This window comes from Agelaius tricolor, unplaced genomic scaffold (assembly GCF_023055355.1).
Source record: "Agelaius tricolor isolate 1412-34295 unplaced genomic scaffold, bAgeTri1.0.p SCAF_38, whole genome shotgun sequence".
Lineage (NCBI taxonomy): Eukaryota > Metazoa > Chordata > Aves > Passeriformes > Icteridae > Agelaius > Agelaius tricolor.
Window position 1 is genome coordinate 4,859,271 of NW_027269298.1, and position 18,549 is coordinate 4,877,819.

At 42.4% G+C, this 18,549-nt stretch overlaps 1 protein-coding gene across 4 annotated transcripts in view; it reads right to left on the reverse strand.

The window, feature by feature from the left end:
* The window catches only part of DENND1A (DENN domain containing 1A), a 150,820-nt gene extending 144,421 nt beyond the window's left edge, over positions 1–6,399 (reverse strand). For 2 of the 4 annotated variants that reach the window (XM_071454134.1, XM_071454133.1), the window contains exons 1-2: positions 6,237–6,392; positions 442–512 (exon numbers count right to left, since the gene is read on the reverse strand). In XM_071454134.1, the coding sequence (XP_071310235.1) occupies positions 442–512; positions 6,237–6,253 (88 nt within the window). In that variant the 5' untranslated portion in view covers positions 6,254–6,392. Of the gene's footprint in view, positions 1–441; positions 513–6,236 lie in introns of all 4 variants that reach the window. The other 2 variants (XM_071454131.1, XM_071454130.1) reach the window with 2 other exon arrangements.
* Between the last annotated feature and the right edge of the window lie 12,150 nt (positions 6,400–18,549).

The window sequence follows — 18,549 nt, forward strand, 5'->3', positions numbered from 1 at the left end:
TCATTCCATCAAAGGGAAAACTCTGGGAGCAAATAAAAATACTTCTGTAGGCAAGTAAGAAAGAGGAAGTAAAAACAAATGCCAAACAAGATGTTTCAAGAGTATTTTTTTGGTTTAGAACTACCCTTTTTTACATGAGCAGCAAATACCAATCTTAAAAAGCACTTACTTTTCCAATCTAATCAAGAAAAGAGTTATTTCTATTTTAAAGACAAAAAGAGACAAAACAGTCAAAGAAACCTGAAAATTATCCACAATCAGGTACAGAAACATAAATTTCAAATTTTTAGTCCTAACTGTAAAAGATTCCACAGAACAAGTAATTAAGATATTTTTAAAAGCTAGAACAGCACAATGTTAAATGCATTTCATTATCTCACAATATATGGCTCTTAAGCATAGTTGTAGCCAATAAAGAGGTAGAAACAGTGCAAACAGTACCTTTCCCGATGCAGCTGACTCCTGAGTGAGTCACCTCTGCATACACCTCAAAGGTAGTTTCTGGATTTTGTCTGAAACAAAAGAAGGCAATTAGCACACTGAGAGTTTGGTAGAAGTGCGCTTGCAGTGAGGCAGTCAGAGAGGGTTCTCAGCATGCACACAGTAAACACCAACTGGAGAATCTCCATGTCTTGTTTACAGCCTGGAATGATTTCTCATCAGACCTTTGCAAGGTGCTGAATACAGTGATATTTTCAGGAAAAAAAAAGGATTGGGAACTTTTCACCAAACTGAAAAGTCACATTGTCCAACACTGAACAAACAGCACCCAGATTGACGTTTTCATTACTGTGACCCTTGGGTTCAACTTCATGACATCTACTTGCCCAGGAAAAGTGGGGAAAAGAAAAAGTACATGCAGTCAAGAGGAGGCAAAATCACTTTCTGCACACACTACTGAAAAACTTAAGAGGCTGTGTTTAAGATGAAGACAGTGCCCCCTTTTAATACCTGTCAAAATATTTCTACCTCTCTGCCAAAAAGAGGCCATGCTGGAGAATATTACAAATGCACGAGGTTTGGTCTCATGAGACTCCAGTCTTAACTCCAGAAAATTGCCAGATGCATGGAGATAACTGTGACAGTCAAAAACCATACCAAGGTGAGCTAGATGATGCAAATTATGCTTGAGGAAAGAGATTTACTTTGCTCAAGAATTATAAATACACCAGTAGTAAAAGTAAAAAGTTAATGATATTACTAGAAAACAAACCAACAATTTAGTGTATATTTCCAGTTCTTACTAATTTAACTTTCTAAGTGATGCTCTGGAATTACATCTCATAATGAGTATGCAAAGGCAGCAGGTGATTATATATGAAAGAATATTTTGACTTAATTCTTGACTAACGATTTTAGCTACTCCAGATATTTTTTATGAGATTAAAAAGACTGTAATCCTGAAATAAGGATTGTGCAGGTCTGAACATGTGACACTTTATTCTTAGACTTTCTGGTTAAAATCAAGAATCAAAATTGCATAATTACTGTTCCAAATTTACAGCTGCTTGTAGAGTGATAATATTGTCTCCTATGTGTTAATGCAAACTAACATTAGAAAATTGCTGTGGTATAACTTACTTGTGAATTTTGTAACTTCCTTACAGCTAAGGACAAAAATAATGACAAAGCCCATAAATACATATACCAAAATTCCTAACTGAATGATAATTTAAAAATTAAACTCATCTTACCCAACAATTCAAACCAAACATGTTGAGGAGTTCAGCTTAACTCTTCAGAGAATTTCTATTATTTTTAATCCTACTTTAACACCAAAAGGATTAAGGAAAACAGTTCTAACCGTGCCACAGGCCCACTCAGCCTAGCTCAAGTGGCCCTAAGCCAAACCCCACACCTATTTAAACTGACAGAAAAGCCACCACTGCTTTCAGTAGCACAGGATCACACTCCTCGGTTTTACAGAGCACCTCTCAGGAGCAACAATGGTTCACAACTCAATTAATGGTAATTTCATTTGCCACCAGTTCCCAACTGATTTGTCTTAAGTAGCTGTTTTTTCAGAAAACTACACTTATAAGTTATGAGAAATCCAAAGTCAGCTGTTACTGTGCAATATAAAGCAAACTTGCACAATTCTCACTGTGCTGCTCGAGTTGCAGCCCACAGCCTGCAAACCCTGGGGTTTAGCTCCATTCCTACAGCCACACTGCGGGGTGAGGATGGAACACACCCACAGAGCACCAGAAATGCATTTCTCCTTTTATACACATGGCTGGGCAGCCTTATCATACATACCCTCCTTGTTTGTGTCTTTATTTTTAGCACCCTGTTTCCTTAATTAAAAGTTTATAAACTTTATATTTTTACAGCTAATGGTTAAAACAACAAACACCTTTTTAGTATTATGTTAGAACCCAAGTTCAAATTCTTAAGTGAAAGCACTGGGTAACACAGCTGGCAGGAGCACAGACTATATTCCAAACCTTTCAGACAAAAAGACATCACATTTTGTATTTTAATTTTCCATGACAAATGTCCATTTATTTCTATGAACAGTGAAATTAAAGTAGCCTTCCCCAGTGAGAAATTCAGTATTAAAGGCTGCATTCAACAACCAACACCTCAGTATGAGAATGAAGTCATTGTTGGATTGTAGATATTTTATAACTTTTCAGAGGCATTAAGGAAACAACTCTCTATGAAACTTCATACAGTTTGCAAATACAGCATAAACAGGATCAGAAATGTGCATTCTGTAGCCCAGTGTCACCTGAGAGTTGCACAGAAACCCCAGCCCCAGCAATCCTCCACAGCACAAGAGCCTTGAACACGCACCAAGTGCTCCCTCCTCCCAAAAATCACTTACAGACCCATGGTCACTCACCAAGTGAACAATTAGATGCAATTTTAAAAAATACATAGGACACAGAGGTACAAAGAGACATAGTACCTCACTTATTTGAGAAGTAGGTAATTTCAGAAGGAAATGCAATACTTCTCTGTAAACACTAACTTAGGAAGGGGCTGTATGAGAAAATAATACTTCTGTGATAAATTGTATGAATTGCTTCAAATCTCTGATCTAGAAATAACATCCGTTTCAAAGCAATCCATATGAAATTCAATTTTACACTGAAATAAGATATTTCAAATAAGATATTTATGCACCTTTTATGATCAAAAAATGTAGTTTTTACCAAACTGTAAGAGATTTACTCAGAATAAAATTAAACCAAGCCCTTCTCTGAAGCTGGATGGCTGGAAGTACATACTTTACATATCTACAGCCTATTTCAATTCTGTCAGGAGCATTTTTGGTACACATAGGAAAATGCAATAGCACTTATGACAGAAAGTATTCTGCTGAAGAACTGAGGCATAAGAGAAGAGTCTGACATTGCCTGATAATTAGTTGTCCTGTAACAAGATTTAGTTGCTCAACCCTTGCAGAAAGTAAATTATTAGCAGAAACCTGTAATCACTAATTCAATTCAGAAACTATAACCATAGCCCTGATTAATTTCCATATATTTAACTTTTTTGCCTGGTATTCCCTAGGTAGATAATATTTCATCTTAGTACACAACAAATGTTCTGTTAAATCTCTGAAAGGTTTCTCAGATGTACACTTGGCATCTACTGTGCCACCAGTGAAATAGAACCACCTCTGGAAAGGGACATGCCAACTGCTTCTACAGTGCAATGCCATTCTGCTGAACAGATTGATACTGACACATTATTTAAAATAAATAAATAAGAAAACCTTTGTCTTGTAGCCTGGAGTACAGAGGCTCGGGAGCAGTGACAGCAGCAGGTTAACAAGGCTCCTGTGCTACCTCACCTGGCTGGCCCAGAGTGCCTGGCACGCTCCCTGAGACATGCCCCAACAGAGGATTAACCCAGCACAACACTCAAGTTAGCTTTTTTTTTGCCTGCAGCTATGCAGAAGCCAAAAGCTTACAGGACTGCTGGCAACTCCTTGATTTCTTTCACTTCAGTCTGATGCAGCTCCTGATACTTTTCTCTAAGCAATCTTTCACTCAAATGACTCATTATTATGCACCCATCAGAAATCTAACTGACAGACATGCCCAGGTTTCGTGCAGAGTCTATCACAGTGCATGCACATTTAATATCCCTCAGAGTTATCAATCTACTGCAGGAAGCAAGGGACCAGACTGCTGGGTGTTTCCTGGGCTCCAGCACACACAGTGGCACCCCTAAAGCAGATGTGCCTCACCCTACCCAGTTAACAAACAGTTCTCCCATTCACACTTCCAACCTGTCCCAATAAGGAAGTTACTTACCAACATTAAAGTCCTTGCTGGATTAAACATCCAGCTCGGAAAGGCAGACCAGAAAATTATTTTCTCTTACTCAGACAGGCTCTCTCACTCTATATATTTTAAGACTGTTTTGAAATTTTGTCCTTACACTACTCAGGCACAGTGTTCTGTCCAAAGTGGAAAAAAAAGCAGTTTATTAAATGTTGCTCAAGGCAAAGTTGCTTAATCACCCAGTGGACAAAATGCTTTCTCACAAAGTCCAAGAAGAATGAAAAGCAATGTTTACCTGGGTTTATTACCTCTTTATTACCTCTGCTACTCTGGTGATTGGGAAAGACAAGTTCACACTGAAAGACTTAGCACAGAAAAAGTCCTAAACTCTGCTGGCTGCACTAAGTATTTCTAACAGCTACATCTCCCTGACACCAGTGTCTAGTTGGAGCACCTCAGCTGCCTGATAACATCCTCGTTTAGCAAAGTCTACTCAAAGCCACTGAAGTCCAATCAGCAACCACACAGCCAAAGATGGCAAACACAGCCTGTGGATTCAGTGTGCACCACAAAACAAACTGCACTTAAAGTAAGCATCAACGCCTTAAAAGATTAAAGATAAGGTCATCATAACAAGTAATTTTGGATCATAATCTTGAAGTGATCCAAGCAGGGGTGACTGCAGCAGGGTCTGAAGGTGCAAGTCAGAGATACAGTCTGCTCTGCTGCCGAAATACGTACAGTTTTCAATTCTACCTGTATTTGACTGTAAGAGTTTAACCAGTTTCTCAGGCTTTCGTTTCTCTGCAGCAACAGTTGAGAACACATACTCCAAAAAGGTGCAAAACTCATGCCCACAGTATGCTTAAGGAAGGAAGAAAGGTTAATTCTTTCCTGGAACCAACCAATTGCCACAGTGCTATCATTACAAACACTCATTACTCACTTACATTTTCCTAAAACGCCTGGCTGAAGAGACGTGTTTTCATCTATCCAGCCTATGGGCTTGGGAACATGAAGATGTGTCATCACACAAATTATGTCCCCTCCAGTCTTGTATTCAAGTTAAACAAAACAAGTGAAAAGTTAAAGCCCAATGTAAACCTGAAGAACACTGTGTTCAAGAAGGAAAAGTAAGTGCTCAACAGCACTTGCTGAATAAAACAGGATCTACCTGGGTCTCTCCACTCTGTAACCCTTTCACACACAGAGATGTCAGCACTCCCTGCTTGGCAATAACTTTATTACTCCTCTACCCGTGTCCGAGGAACTGAATTTTCCTGGAATGGCACACGAACAAACTGAGACTTTTAAAGTGAATATACCAAACATACCAACAAGGCTTACCGATAAATCAACCACCAATTTTATGAAAATTTTAGAAAACCCCCAACATTGAGGGCATGGATCTGCAGGCCCAGCACATCAATCACTTGCATCATTCCTCTCCTTCCCCCAAACCCCTTTGCTAATGTACTTTGGCTATGTACTAGCCAGACTGTAGTCCTTTCATCAGCACACTCGGGGCAAAGAAATTTGTACTCCCTCGACCCCTCCACACCCCCGAACAGGCGTGGGCTGTGCTGGCAATGAAGATGTTCCCAACCCAGCACCCCCGCCCGCCCTCAGGCCTGCACCGATAACATTGCACTGCGCTCCCCGCCCGGCCCGGAGAGCGGGAGGGGCAGCGGGCTCGGAGTGAGGCAGGGTCGGCTCTCGCCCCTCTCCTGGGGCAGGGCCGGAGGGTCCCGCCGGGGTCCCGCCCGGAGTTGGGGTCGGACGGCCCGTCCTGCCCGTCCCTCCGGCCGGCGGGGCGGGGAGCGCTCTCTTCCCTTCCTTCTCCCTCTCCTTCTCGCCCAAGCCGAGGCCCACGGGCTCGGCCGGGGTCCCGCCCGCGCGGCCTCACACGGAGCGGAGGGAGGGCGGGGAAGTCAGTCCCCTTCTCGCTCTCCCGAGGGCCTGAAGCGGGGCTGGAGAGCTGCGGAGGGCACTCACTTGATCCTGGATCCCATGGTCTCCGGGGGGCCGCATAGACCCGGGGCGGAGCGAGACACGGGCGGGGGCCGCAGGGCCGCGCTCTGTCCGCCGCTCGCCCCTCACTCCATCCCGGCCCGCGCCGCGGCGCCCCGGCCGAGTCACAGCGCGGAGGTTGCCGGGAGCTGTAGTGCGGCGGGGCCCGGGGCGGGCGATGTGTCCCTGTCTGGGACAACCGTCAGGGAAGGGACCGGGCTCTGCTCGTGGTGCCGAGCCACAGGAAAACCGGCAACGGGCAGGAACTGATGCACAGCAAGTTCCACCCGAAAACGAGGCAGAATTTCTTCGCTGCGCGAGTGCCCGAGCACTGGAACAGATTGTCCCGAGAGGATGTGAAGTCTCCCTCAGGGGGAATATTCCAGAACCGTCAGGACACAATCCTGTACCATGTGTTCTCATGACTGTCTAGACAGGGAGGTTGGACCAGATGCCCCAAAAAGTGCCTTCCTACCCGACCTATCCTGTGTCTCTGTGACTGCGGCCGGGAGCGCCGGGGGTCGGCAACGGCAATGCGGAGTGGCCCCGCTCCCCTCAGGGAGATTCAGGCGGGAACCCCGCGGCGGGACCGGCCCCGCTCCCCTCAGGGAGATTCAGGCGGGAACCCCGCGGCGGGACCGGCCCCGCTCCCCTCAGGGAGATTCAGGCGGGAACCCCGCGGCGGGACCGGCCCCGCTCCCCTCAGGGAGATTCAGGCGGGAACCCCGGGCGGGACCGGCCCCGCTCCCCTCAGGAGGATTCAGGCAGGACCGGCCGCGCTCCTTTCTGGCCTCCTCAGCTGCCCCGCCGCGTTTAGCAGCTGAAGAATGGCCTGGAGTGACACGGAACAGCAGGGCCAGGCCGGGACTGACGGGGCCAAACCGCGTCACTGCTTGATCCCGAGCCCTGAATATCCACTGATATCCAGGCCAGATGAGGAGCAGGCCTGCCCATCTTGGAAACCCCCGTGCAGAGGGGAGCCGTCCCCATGGGCACAGGCCGGAGTCTCAGGCAGGAACAGGTATTCGATGTCCAGGGATTGCAGAAGTCAAAGGAAAGAGGCAAAGGGAGGGGCTGGGAGAGGTGCCTGACAGAGCTGTGACAGAACATTGAGCACTGTGGGCACGGAGACCAAAGCGGCTGAAGAGACGGTAAAACATGACTAGAGAGAATCCCAAGGCCAAGCAAGGTCATAAAGGGGACTGGAGATTTCTCAGAAATGGAATGCAGTCCGCTGAAAACATGTCTTACATTGACTCAGAAACCGCAGATAGACAGCTTTTGAAATGTGCTGTGTTGGAGTTGGCAAACAGGAACAAACAGGTACCCAACTCTTTCATTAAACATGATTTACAGGAAGTTTTCAGGAAGGTTTGGAGGATTTCTAGTATAATGTAGAAATTTTTAACTTTATTTAGAGTTGAGGATGATCTACAGTGAGGAATGAAAGAATTGAAAATTTGTCTTTAAAAGGCGTCTAAAGTGCAAATCATTGTGGACACCAAGTGCTTGGCTGAAGAACTTAGCTAGAAAGATGGGAGAGAATATATCCCATCTGAGATCCTTTAATATCCCATTTGCTCCCCAGAGAGCCTGGGTAGGAAAAATCATACCACCCTCATTCAAATAATAAATTTAAAACTTGTTAAACACTATGCAAAAAGTCCTGGAAGATTTATTCACAGTTACAGTAAGTAAAAGACGTGTTTGGGGAGATGAGGAGGAGTGTTTCTGGTGCTAATTTGAGTACTTGAGATGAGGTGCTTCCACCACAGGTTCCACCCACATCCTCTGCCACAGCAGCCATGTGTAAGCTCAGACCTCGGCGCTGAGCCCTGCCCTGTTCTGTGCTGTTCTGACCTGTCCCCAGCCCCGAGTCGTTGTTTGATCTGTAGTGCTGTTCCCTGTCTCCTTCAGTCATTCCCATATCCATGTAAATTAGCTTTGTAGCCAAAATTCCTGTGTTCAGACAGGATATTCTAACCCTTTAAACAGTGCACTAAGGGTTGCACATATAACCATCAAATGGTGGTGAGTTTACAGGAATATTGTTAAAATCGGTTGCAAAAGCAAAAAAACCCTATGGTCAGTAATGAGTTAAAAAATAAGGAAGCTGGTAAACGCCATGCTGATGCAGTGTAAAATAACAATGTGGAAAACCCTCAGCATTTTAGGAATGGTTAACAGAATTTCTTGCATTTCATCACTTTTACATTTCATCACATGTTCCTTTTTTGGAACATGGATTGACATTAAATTTAAGAGGCAGAGCTACTCACAATTTTAGTTTTGGTCTGTTTTGTGTATTGAGCTTTTTAAAGATTTAAAGGTAAACTTATTAATGTGAACAGATGTAGTAAATATTTAATGGGTACATGTATGTGAGAGTAGTAGACTGGTTTGTATTTCATTGTTTTTAAACTGGACATACTAAGGAATAAAAGGCTGGGTGGTTCAAATGAACAATTTAAACCCTCTGCCAGAGAAGGTGAGTGGTTGGGAAGGACACCTTCAGCCCAGTTTGGGGAAAACAAGATATAAAAGGTGGATTCTGTGAACTGGACTGGATAACTGAGGTGGTGGATGAACTGATAGTGGGTGGGAACTATCAAATGTCAGGAAAAATAGAATTTGGCAACTTCATTTAATTGTGTCTTGGTGAAATATCTATTTTGTAGGTTACTGATTTGTAATGAGCATATTTTCCTACCCCAGGGAAGAATTATAATGGCAGCCTCACGTTGGTGTCTGTTCATCAACAGTTTCTCAGCCAGGGTCTCGTGCAGACCTTTTGAGCAGGAGATATTACACTCACATGGGTCATGCCATAAGCATGAGATAATACATTTGAAAAATAATATTGTAGTGTGTTTCAGGAGGAGGGTTACCTACATCAAATTCACAGTTAATAAAGAAGAGTTTAATTAATAAAAATAAATGGGCATGTGTATGGAAAATTATGAGGTTCTGTCCTTGCTAAAGAAGACACACTTAATGGGTCTGGCAACATGCAAATTCAGTGTATGGAAGCTCTGTTTAAAAGACTGCCTAATAAAACAGGTGTGAGCTTGTAAATCTGGTAATGCTAAGTCAGAGGAAACCAGAAAGGTGAGGACAGGATGAGCGTGCAGAATTTCTTCTACTTAAAAGACAAAACCAGACACTAATATGGAATTTGTACTGTGCTTTCTAACTGTATCTTGTATCCATGGAGCAACCAAAGTCAGGTGTATTCCAGAATTCACGATGCAGAACATGCTCGTACTCCCCAAATGTTGATAGTAAAATAGGAGAACTCATTCCAAATCTCAGTTGAATAACCACTGAATATTTAAATATTTGTTCAAATTGTGAAAACTGTATTTTCTGTGGAAAAGAAAGTGGGGGGGAAAAATGTTAAACATAATGTAGATGTTCCTGTTCAAGTGCAGGAAATTTTTCTCTGTATCTGCCTAATAATAATTTATGTTCCGAGCTGTAGAACTTTCTTCCTCCTGCTTTACCTGGTGTATTCATGTAAATAAGCTGCTCATTAGATAGCCCAAATCCCATTTTCTGCCATTGCCGATGCCCCCCCGTTTGCAGCTGGTTGATGTAATTGTGTCCCAGTGACAGGCCAGCAGGGACAGCACAGCCCCCGAGGAGAGCCAGGGCTCCCAGCAATGCCTGCTGGCCTGGCCGCGGAGCCCTGGGTGTGAGTGGCTCAGAATAGATGAGCTGATTAACTGTGAATCACCCTCCCAGAAGAGATGAAGCATTAGTAGCAAACAAAAGGGAAGCAGAAGGGAAACTTCAGGCAGAAGAAAATAATCCAGGAATTAAAAGCTTGGTGAAAGCCTTAGGATGCTTCCAGATTGACCTGAGCATCTAAGTTCAATGCCTTAGAAATAGAGGTCTGATACTCTAGGATGGATTTGGTGAATGTGGCTGAGCCTGTGTATTTTATTTTAATATTTATTTTAATATATAATACACTCACAGCAACAAATGTACATGAGAACGCAGTTACTGTTTCTGCTCCACCGTGACAGCCCTGTTGAAGCACAATGTAACCTGAATTTACTGGGGAGATTCTCCCTGCTACATTTCAGCCAATGAGAGTGGCAAGGGAAAAAATGCTGACTTTAGAGATCAATAGTAAAGCTTCATCTAAAAGGTTATGCCTTGGAAGAGAATATCCTGCTATCTGACTAATATTGATTATAATGTTCATGTACATTTTTCCTAATTTGTCAGTGGATGAATATTAGGAAAATCTCTACCCATGTTTAGAAACCAATGAAAAGCTTGTTAAAGATATTTTTAGATGTGAAGCAGAAGTTATTTCATCAACCTTAATTTTGTAATTCTTGTTGTTATCAAACAATGAGCCTCATGAGTTATGGATCAGGTCATGGCAAACAGCCTCCAGAAGTGTTCACCTATGGTACTTGAGAAAAAAGCCTGTTCTTAATGCTCCCAGCCTGGGATTCTTCAGGCATTCTTAGGATATCTGGTTACCCTCAGAGACATTCGCTTATGAAACAAGAGAGATGTTTAAATCAGCCTCAGTACCTGTTTGTAGGGATGGAAATAGGTTACAGTCACTAGTTTTCCCTTACAAGTTAAGAAACTGTAACTGCATGGAGTAAAATGGATCTTTAGAAAACACAGAAGAAAACATCAAAACAAAAAAAGGGGGGAAATCCCCACCAAAATTCAGTTACAAGAACATAACCAAAGAGTTAAATCACAAGCATTCTGTCTCCAGAACTGGATGCTAGGAGATGTTTAAGGAAGAGTGTAAGAATGGAGATGTTTAAGGAAGAGTGTAAGAATGTGGAAATATGTAGAAGTCTCTCACAGCCTCCAATAAATCAGTGTTTTCTCAGCCACAGATGCTGCTTCAAAATAGCAGCTTTTGTGGGATCAGGCACTGGGCTGTGCTTGGATATCGAGCTGAGCATTGCCCACAGGTCCGTGTTGCCTGATTTTCCACGTGCCTCAGCAGTTTCCAAGAGATCTGCTCCATGGTGTTGCCCAGCACAGAGGTGAGACTGCTCATCCTGCCTTCCCTTCAGGGGGAACATGGCTGGATTGCCCTGACTCCTGAAATCCAGTGTGTGGTGGCTCAGCAACATCATCCACCAGTTCTCTCAGGACCTGTGGATGTATCTCAGTTCCCATGAGCTTGTGCACCTTCAGGCTCTTCAGATGGTCTCAAACCTGATCTCCTCCCACAGCTGGTGGTTCCTCATTCTCCCAGGCCCTGCCTTTGCCTCTGCAGTGAGGGCAGTGTGGACAGAAGATGTGCCAGTGAAGATCGAGGCAAAACCATCGCTGAGTATCTCAGCCTTGTCCATGTCCTGAGTAACCAGGTCCCCCATCCCCTGCCTGAAAGCACCCATTTTTTCCCTGTTCTTCCTATTATCAATGTACCTCTAGGTGCTTTTCTTGATGCCCCTGACATCCCTGGCCAGAGCTGACTCTATCAGGGTTTAGCTTTCCTAACCTGATAGCTGGCTGTTAAGACAATTTCTCAGTATTCCTCTCAGTCTACCTGTCATTGCTTCTACCCTCCCTAGGCTTCCTCTTAAAAGCTAAGCAAGCAGTAAAATACTTTCCCTTTCAAGTGTTTGAAGTACCATACACTGAATGACCTTTTCATTTTCCATTCACAAAGAAATAAGAAATAACTATTCTTATTTCTGATACCTGTGATTATACCAATAGCTATAACTCAGGCCTGTGAAATCCTTTAATGTAATGAGCCATGCTGGAGAGTCATTCCCCTAAAGAAAAGAGCTCAAGATGATTGACCTGAAATGGCCTCTTCATTTTTAATGAAAGGAGATCTAAATATGGCAAACATTTCCCTGTGCTACTGTCTCTCAACAGACATCTTCCTCATCAGAATCTCTTATGATTAACATTTATTTAATTTTAGGGGGAAACTAGCAAAAAGTCTATGAGAACTATCTGAGCTTTGTCTTTAACTGTGCAGTGATTTTTCTATCAGAAAAATTGGGGTTTTTCCCTTTACTGATTCCATTGTTTGCATAAGAGAGAAGTAGCCCATTTGGCATCAGGAAGTCAGTGCTTAGAAAAATATTATGGTAAAAGAGTGGACACCTTTTTTTGGTTGTTTCACATTTGGTGTGTGCAGAGACCATTTTTACACTGTCTCCTGCCAGCATCTTCCCCATAATCACTTGTGTACCCACCTGCTGGATCTGTTTGCCTGTATCATCTAACACAGCCCTTCTCTAATTTCAGAAATTCCTCCTGTTGTAAACATGTTAGGCTTTTACCTTTCCCTTCACCTCAGAGCACTCACTAGCCAATAACAGGAGTTACAGCTCACCATAAACATACCTGTGTGTGTTACCAAAGACACCAGGAGGTGAAATAAAGAAAGGAGAGGTAAAGAAAACTGCTGAAACACTCCAATCTTTTGAAAAACAGGAAATGCCCATCTTTCAAAGGAACTGACAAAGTTCTGCAGCATTGGTCCCATTTTTTTTTTTAAATGTAGTTCTAAGTAGATGGAATAGGCTTTACAGCGTTTATCCTCCTCTTCCTGCAGTCTGCCAGAGTCAGCAGAACTCTTGTGTTTCTGCTACCTGATACTGTCTCACACATATTTCATTCTCCAAATTTTCACCCTAGCAGCTTTAAATTAACACTAGGTAGGTAATAACAGTAGGTTGCTACTCAGTGGTTTGCTTTACTCTGGGGCTTACAGACCCATCCTTGCATGTTGCAAAAATCCTCTGGCTCTGGCTCCTTGGAACGGCTCTGCCTCCCCAGCACAAACACTGCCTGCCTGCTTCCTGCTTTGAAGCTGTTGAAGACACTATTTCATCTGCCAATAATAAAGAAGCAACTGACCTAAGTTACTCTTCTCTGTTCACCTTGCTGTGATGGCAGAGTGCTGACTGTACCGTTATTGCTCTATAAAGTGAAGTCAGATTTATGAGGCAAAATCTATGATGGTGTGATTCCAGCTAGACGAAAAAAAGCCCAGTATGAAAATAGTTATTCATATCTGTGATAGCCTTTGTCACAGAAAAGATAACCCTCCTGAGCTGAAAGGAATAAGATCACTGATGTAAATCAGACTGCCACATTCAAGTCCCTCTAAGTTACTAATGAGCCTGGAAGAACAAGGATTCTTAGGAGAAATCCAGAACAGCAAGACACAAGTTGTAGGAGCAGAGGGAAGTACTTACTTCAGATAATACTAAACTCTTGTACAGTAGTGCCCAGCTTAAGCTGGTAGGAGCATGAAAGGGAGGGAAGGAAAAAGAAAGAGATAAAAGAAGAAGTAAGAGAGGAAGGTGTGAACAAATGAATGAATGAACAAAAGAACAAGGAATTTATAAAATGCAGTGTTTCTAACTTGGTGATGTTTATTATTTGAAACATGATGTTATATTTTGTTGCACTCATTCTAGAAATAAGAATAATAACATCTTGATATGAAGCATTGGTGCAGGCAGTGTTATTTTCTTTGTGTTTTCCCCATCTCACAGAGTTGATGGGATCCTAATTTCAGAGTTTCTAGTAGCAATTAAAAGAACTTTTTGATATAAAATTAAAGCATATTTCGAGCCAAGCTTCAAATGTAATCACTACAATCACCATAAATCAAAAGACCACGAGCAGTGTCTGCTTCACTGCTTTTCTAAGGAGGAATTGCTTATCCTTTCTGCCACAGGATGGGGGAACATGATAACTATTGATGGCTCACTACTTATTAAGTTGTCATCAGACAACATGTTGTCATAAACTATTATTTTTAAATTGTTATTAAGAAAACATCAAGTGGCACTTCTGTAATGTAACCTGGTTGTTTGAACAATGGGAAGGTATGTGTTGATATCAAAATTGAAATGTATAATTTTAAAATCAAGATTCAGTTCATGTTGCTATGTAGAAAATTGGTAAAATATTTAAATTTCTATAATCTTCAAAAGCATAACAGTGGTTGAATAGTAGGGGTCTGAGTCTTATGTAATTTATACTCATTTTATGTGAGTGTAATTCCATATGATTGCTGAAGCATGACATTCCAACTCACCTTTCTGGCAACAGCTAGTGCTAGGCAGGCAGTAACTGTTCTGAACTTAAATATATAAAATGGAGTTGATGGCTACAAATTTCTTTTACTGATTTTCCTGCTTTGGTGCTCAGAAGACATCAGTAATGTTAGCCCTGATTGATACTGGGGTAAGTAAGTTCCACATCTGTCCAGTCTTGTTTGTAGTCCCATTTTGTCCAAGAAGTTCAAATAAGATGTGTGTGATGTCCTGGACCTGGTGGGGGAAGAAGCTTGGTCATATTAACAATTCAGAGATTCTTGATACTAACTTGGGGATTGTCTTAATATTGTCTGATGTCTGTAGTTTACTTAATTTTTTAAAACATGGAGCATTATTCTTCTATCACAGTACAGGATAGCTTTCTTCTGAACCTGTAGGCATTGTTTAAGAAAAAATAAAGAGTGGTGCTTTATTTCTAAATGTTACTTTAATTAGTTCTTTGATGCTAATGATCCCATTATATTTTGGGGGGTAAAAACCAAACACAACCCAAAGTGCACTTACCTAGACACTGACACTTACTTTATACTTCACAAAAAGTCAATTTTATTTGTGTAATTACTGCAACTATGCATGACCAAGGTATAACGAGGTGATACCATGAGCTAGCAAATACCAACCTCCTCTGAACTCAATAGAGAAACTTTAAACAGGCACTACTGCAAGCCAGCAAATATGCTTCTTTTCTCCAAAATGGGGATAACATCCTGCTGGAAATGCTCTTTTGAGTCTAGTTCTGACACTTTTGTGGTATAATTTAAAATTATACGGTGGGGATACCAGTATGCTCCTGTCCTGCTGCCTCTAAATGGAGCCATCGTTAAATGTGGTTTGATCTGTCCTGCTCTTACAGTTAATGAAGACTGGGTGGTATTTCACCAGGGTTAATGCTCTTGGTCCTTGTTATTAATTCCCCTGTAAGTACTCACCTTCTTCTAGACTTTCCAGTTAGTCCTGTAGGATGTTAAAAAAATGTTTTGATACATATGTTAGTTGTTTTAATCGTAGAGCTATAAAGAACTAAGTCAAGAAAAGCCTCTCAAGTAATACACAGGAGTTAGTTTATAAAGTAAGTAAAGCTGAACCACTAAGTAATAGTGACCACAATATAATTAACTTCAACATCCTCAGGGGAGAGATTGTACAAAAAATGAGGAAGCTAGTTAAAAAGACCCTAAAGTCAGAAGTGAGGAAATTAAAATCCTTCGACTCAGCATGGAGGCTACTTGAGCAACCATAACAGGGTAGCAGAAGGCACGCATAATCCCAAACAAACACGGATGCTGACAAGCAAAAACAAGCCATGGGGCTGCAGGAAGGTTCACCAAGATTGTGTAGGCAAACATGTCTTTTTCTGAAGGTAAAATTATAACTTGTGAAGTCAATAGGGATAAAACACAGTGGCTAAGATACCCAGTGGAGATTAGAAGGATGACAGAGGATTTGAGGAGCAGATAGCCTGACATGAAAATAAGATTTTTTCAAGTATTAAGAACCAGCAAGCCTGCAAGACATTTTATAAGTCCAGTGGGCTATTTGGTAGAAAAGTAAGAAAACTAATGAGAATACAGTGACACTGAAACAAAGGTAAATGACTTGTTTGCATTAGCATTTCCACACAGAATTTAGGGTAAAATAGACATACAAAATTTTCTTGTGTTATGTAATATAGAAGAGGTTTTGTCAAACACAGGAAATAAAAGATGTGCTGGAACAAATTCGTAAATTAATTAAAAATAGGGTCCTAAGACTGGAAAGTAAATAAATAAATTCTAAGGGGATTTTAAACAGAAATTTCTGAATTACCAACAAGAACAGACAATTTGATTAAAATCAGTACACATAGTAAAGTAGAAAGCATTTATCCCCTAAAAGGTATGAAGGGTAATCTGGAAATGTCAACACAGAGATCCATATACATAAGAAATATAAACTCATTAAAACAAAATTGCCCATCCCTTAAGTTAGCAGGATGTGATCAGAATTCAGAGGCCTGTTCTGAAAGGACATGCTCCTCCACCCTTTCAGTATAGTGACCTCCAAACAGGCAAAGCTGTTCCAGTGTTTCCAAATGGACTCATTTCCAATGAAGAATGGTCTCCTGGGACACCAGCAGTAGGATGAGCAGTAAATGTGAGGCACGCGTGTGCTGGGGTCTGGGGGCCTGGCTGACCTGGGCTGTGCTGTACCAAAGAGCCAGGGCACTCTGGGCTCCCTGACCAGCCTGTCACTAGGACAGACAGACAGACAGCCCTCATGGCCTGGGGTCCTGCCCCAAAATGGGGGCATTCATCTCTCTCTGCAAGTGCCTTTTTCTCTCGGTAGGGTTGGCAGCTCAGTGTAGTTGTAGGATATTAACTCCTGCTAACTCCTACACGTGTGAAGAGAAATGAGCCATGGCCCAGCTACCTGGAGCTGAGGAGGGTTTTCCCTGGGAGACATAGTGAGTGTTCTGGTAGGACTCATCTTTTCTGGGAACAGGCCACTGGGTCAGATGGGCCACTGATAGAGGGGGGCATTTGATATTCTCCTGGGTTGCTGTAGAATACACTGCTGTTCACAATTAAGAAGATTGCAGTTTGAACATTACTAATGTTGTCCTTCTAGACTAAAATGTTTCCAGAATCAGCAAACTGGCAAAATTCTGTGGTTTGTGAGGTGAACCTTTAGGAGACTGATGTTTTTGCATTAACTTGGCTATCTATTAGATAACAAAAAACGATTGGAAAGAAACCTAAGGATGTTATACAGTGACCAGCAAAGAAACAGAAAATGGAAAAAACAGTATTAAATCTGATAGTTTAATGAAATAAAGCCTACCAAATTCTGAAAAACATTTGGGGAAATGGAACCTGCAGTGTTTTTTGAGAGAGTACATGTTGCTCAAGTCTGCATAATTTTCCATAACTGAGAGGTCCTGGGAATCAAATTAATTCTATTTCTTTGTCAAGTTTATAATGTTACATTGTTATGCTCAAAATTACATTCTGATACAGTTGAACATGCTTGTGTTTCTAGAGAAACTCCTCTATTTCCAACCCTTGGCTACCTCGTGTCAGAGTCGGTGGAGCAGTTGTGCTGCTCTCTGAAGTCACTCGCTGCCCATCAAAGTGGGTGCTGCACACAGGCATCAGCACAAGGCCGTGGGCCTGGCTGTGGGATGGGGGCTAGAGATCTAGAATGACAATGGTGTTACATGCACACAAACCTTCTCTCTAAGAGGTGAATACCCAAGGCAGGCTGAGCTGTGCACAGCACAGACTTCTCTGTTAAAGCTGAGAAATGCTATTCCAATTTTGTCCGCCTTTACATTTCATCAATCGGAATTTTTGACTGAATTCCAGATTTTGACATCTTGTCTTTCTTGATTTCCCTGACCTTTCTTTTCATGGTTCTTCAGTTGCCTCTATAATAATTTCTACACTTATCCTTCATCCTGACATCACATCTCCAACTCTCTGAAGATATTTAGCGGAATTATATTTTTTACTGCCTTCTCCCCCTTCCAATCCAGTCTTATTTTGGTGTAATCTCACAGTCAAACAGATTCAGCTATCATCCCTATGTTCCCTATTGTCAGATCCACTTATTTATTCTGAACCTGTCTTCTCCTGTTTGTGAAAGTGAAATCTCACTTTGTGTTCTTGAAATGTCTTCGTAGATACCTCATCATCATCTGCTGTTCAAAATGGGACTAAACAGAATTCCTGCCCTCTTTCCTGCTCTGCAGTCTTCCCCCACTCTTCCCTTAATCACTGTATACGTAGTGCATGCCATTCAGCTTCTCACCATGTACGGTCAATGCTTCTGGTTTGAAAATGTATTTCACTTGAAGAATGTCCAAAACACTTTACAGTAAAAAACAAACAAACGAAAACAGCCCCCAGAGGGTAGTTGAAATATCGAGCAAGCAGAAGGTAATACATTGAGAAGCCTGAATATGGCAGTGTTCTCCCTGCAGCAAAGGTGGAGCACCAGTGAAGGAAAGCAGGAAAGCGACCTTGTGCATCCCCCCGGGGCTGTGCCTGTGACCCGGGGGAGCCGCAGCCAGGCGGGAGAGGGGGTTCACTGCCAGAGAGGAGAGGGGGTTCACTGCCAGAGGAGAGGGGGTTCACTGCCAGAGAGGAGAGGGGGTTCACTGCCAGAGAGCAGAGGGGGTTCACTGCCAGAGAGCAGAGGGGGTTCACTGGCAGAGAGCAGAGGGGGTTCACTGC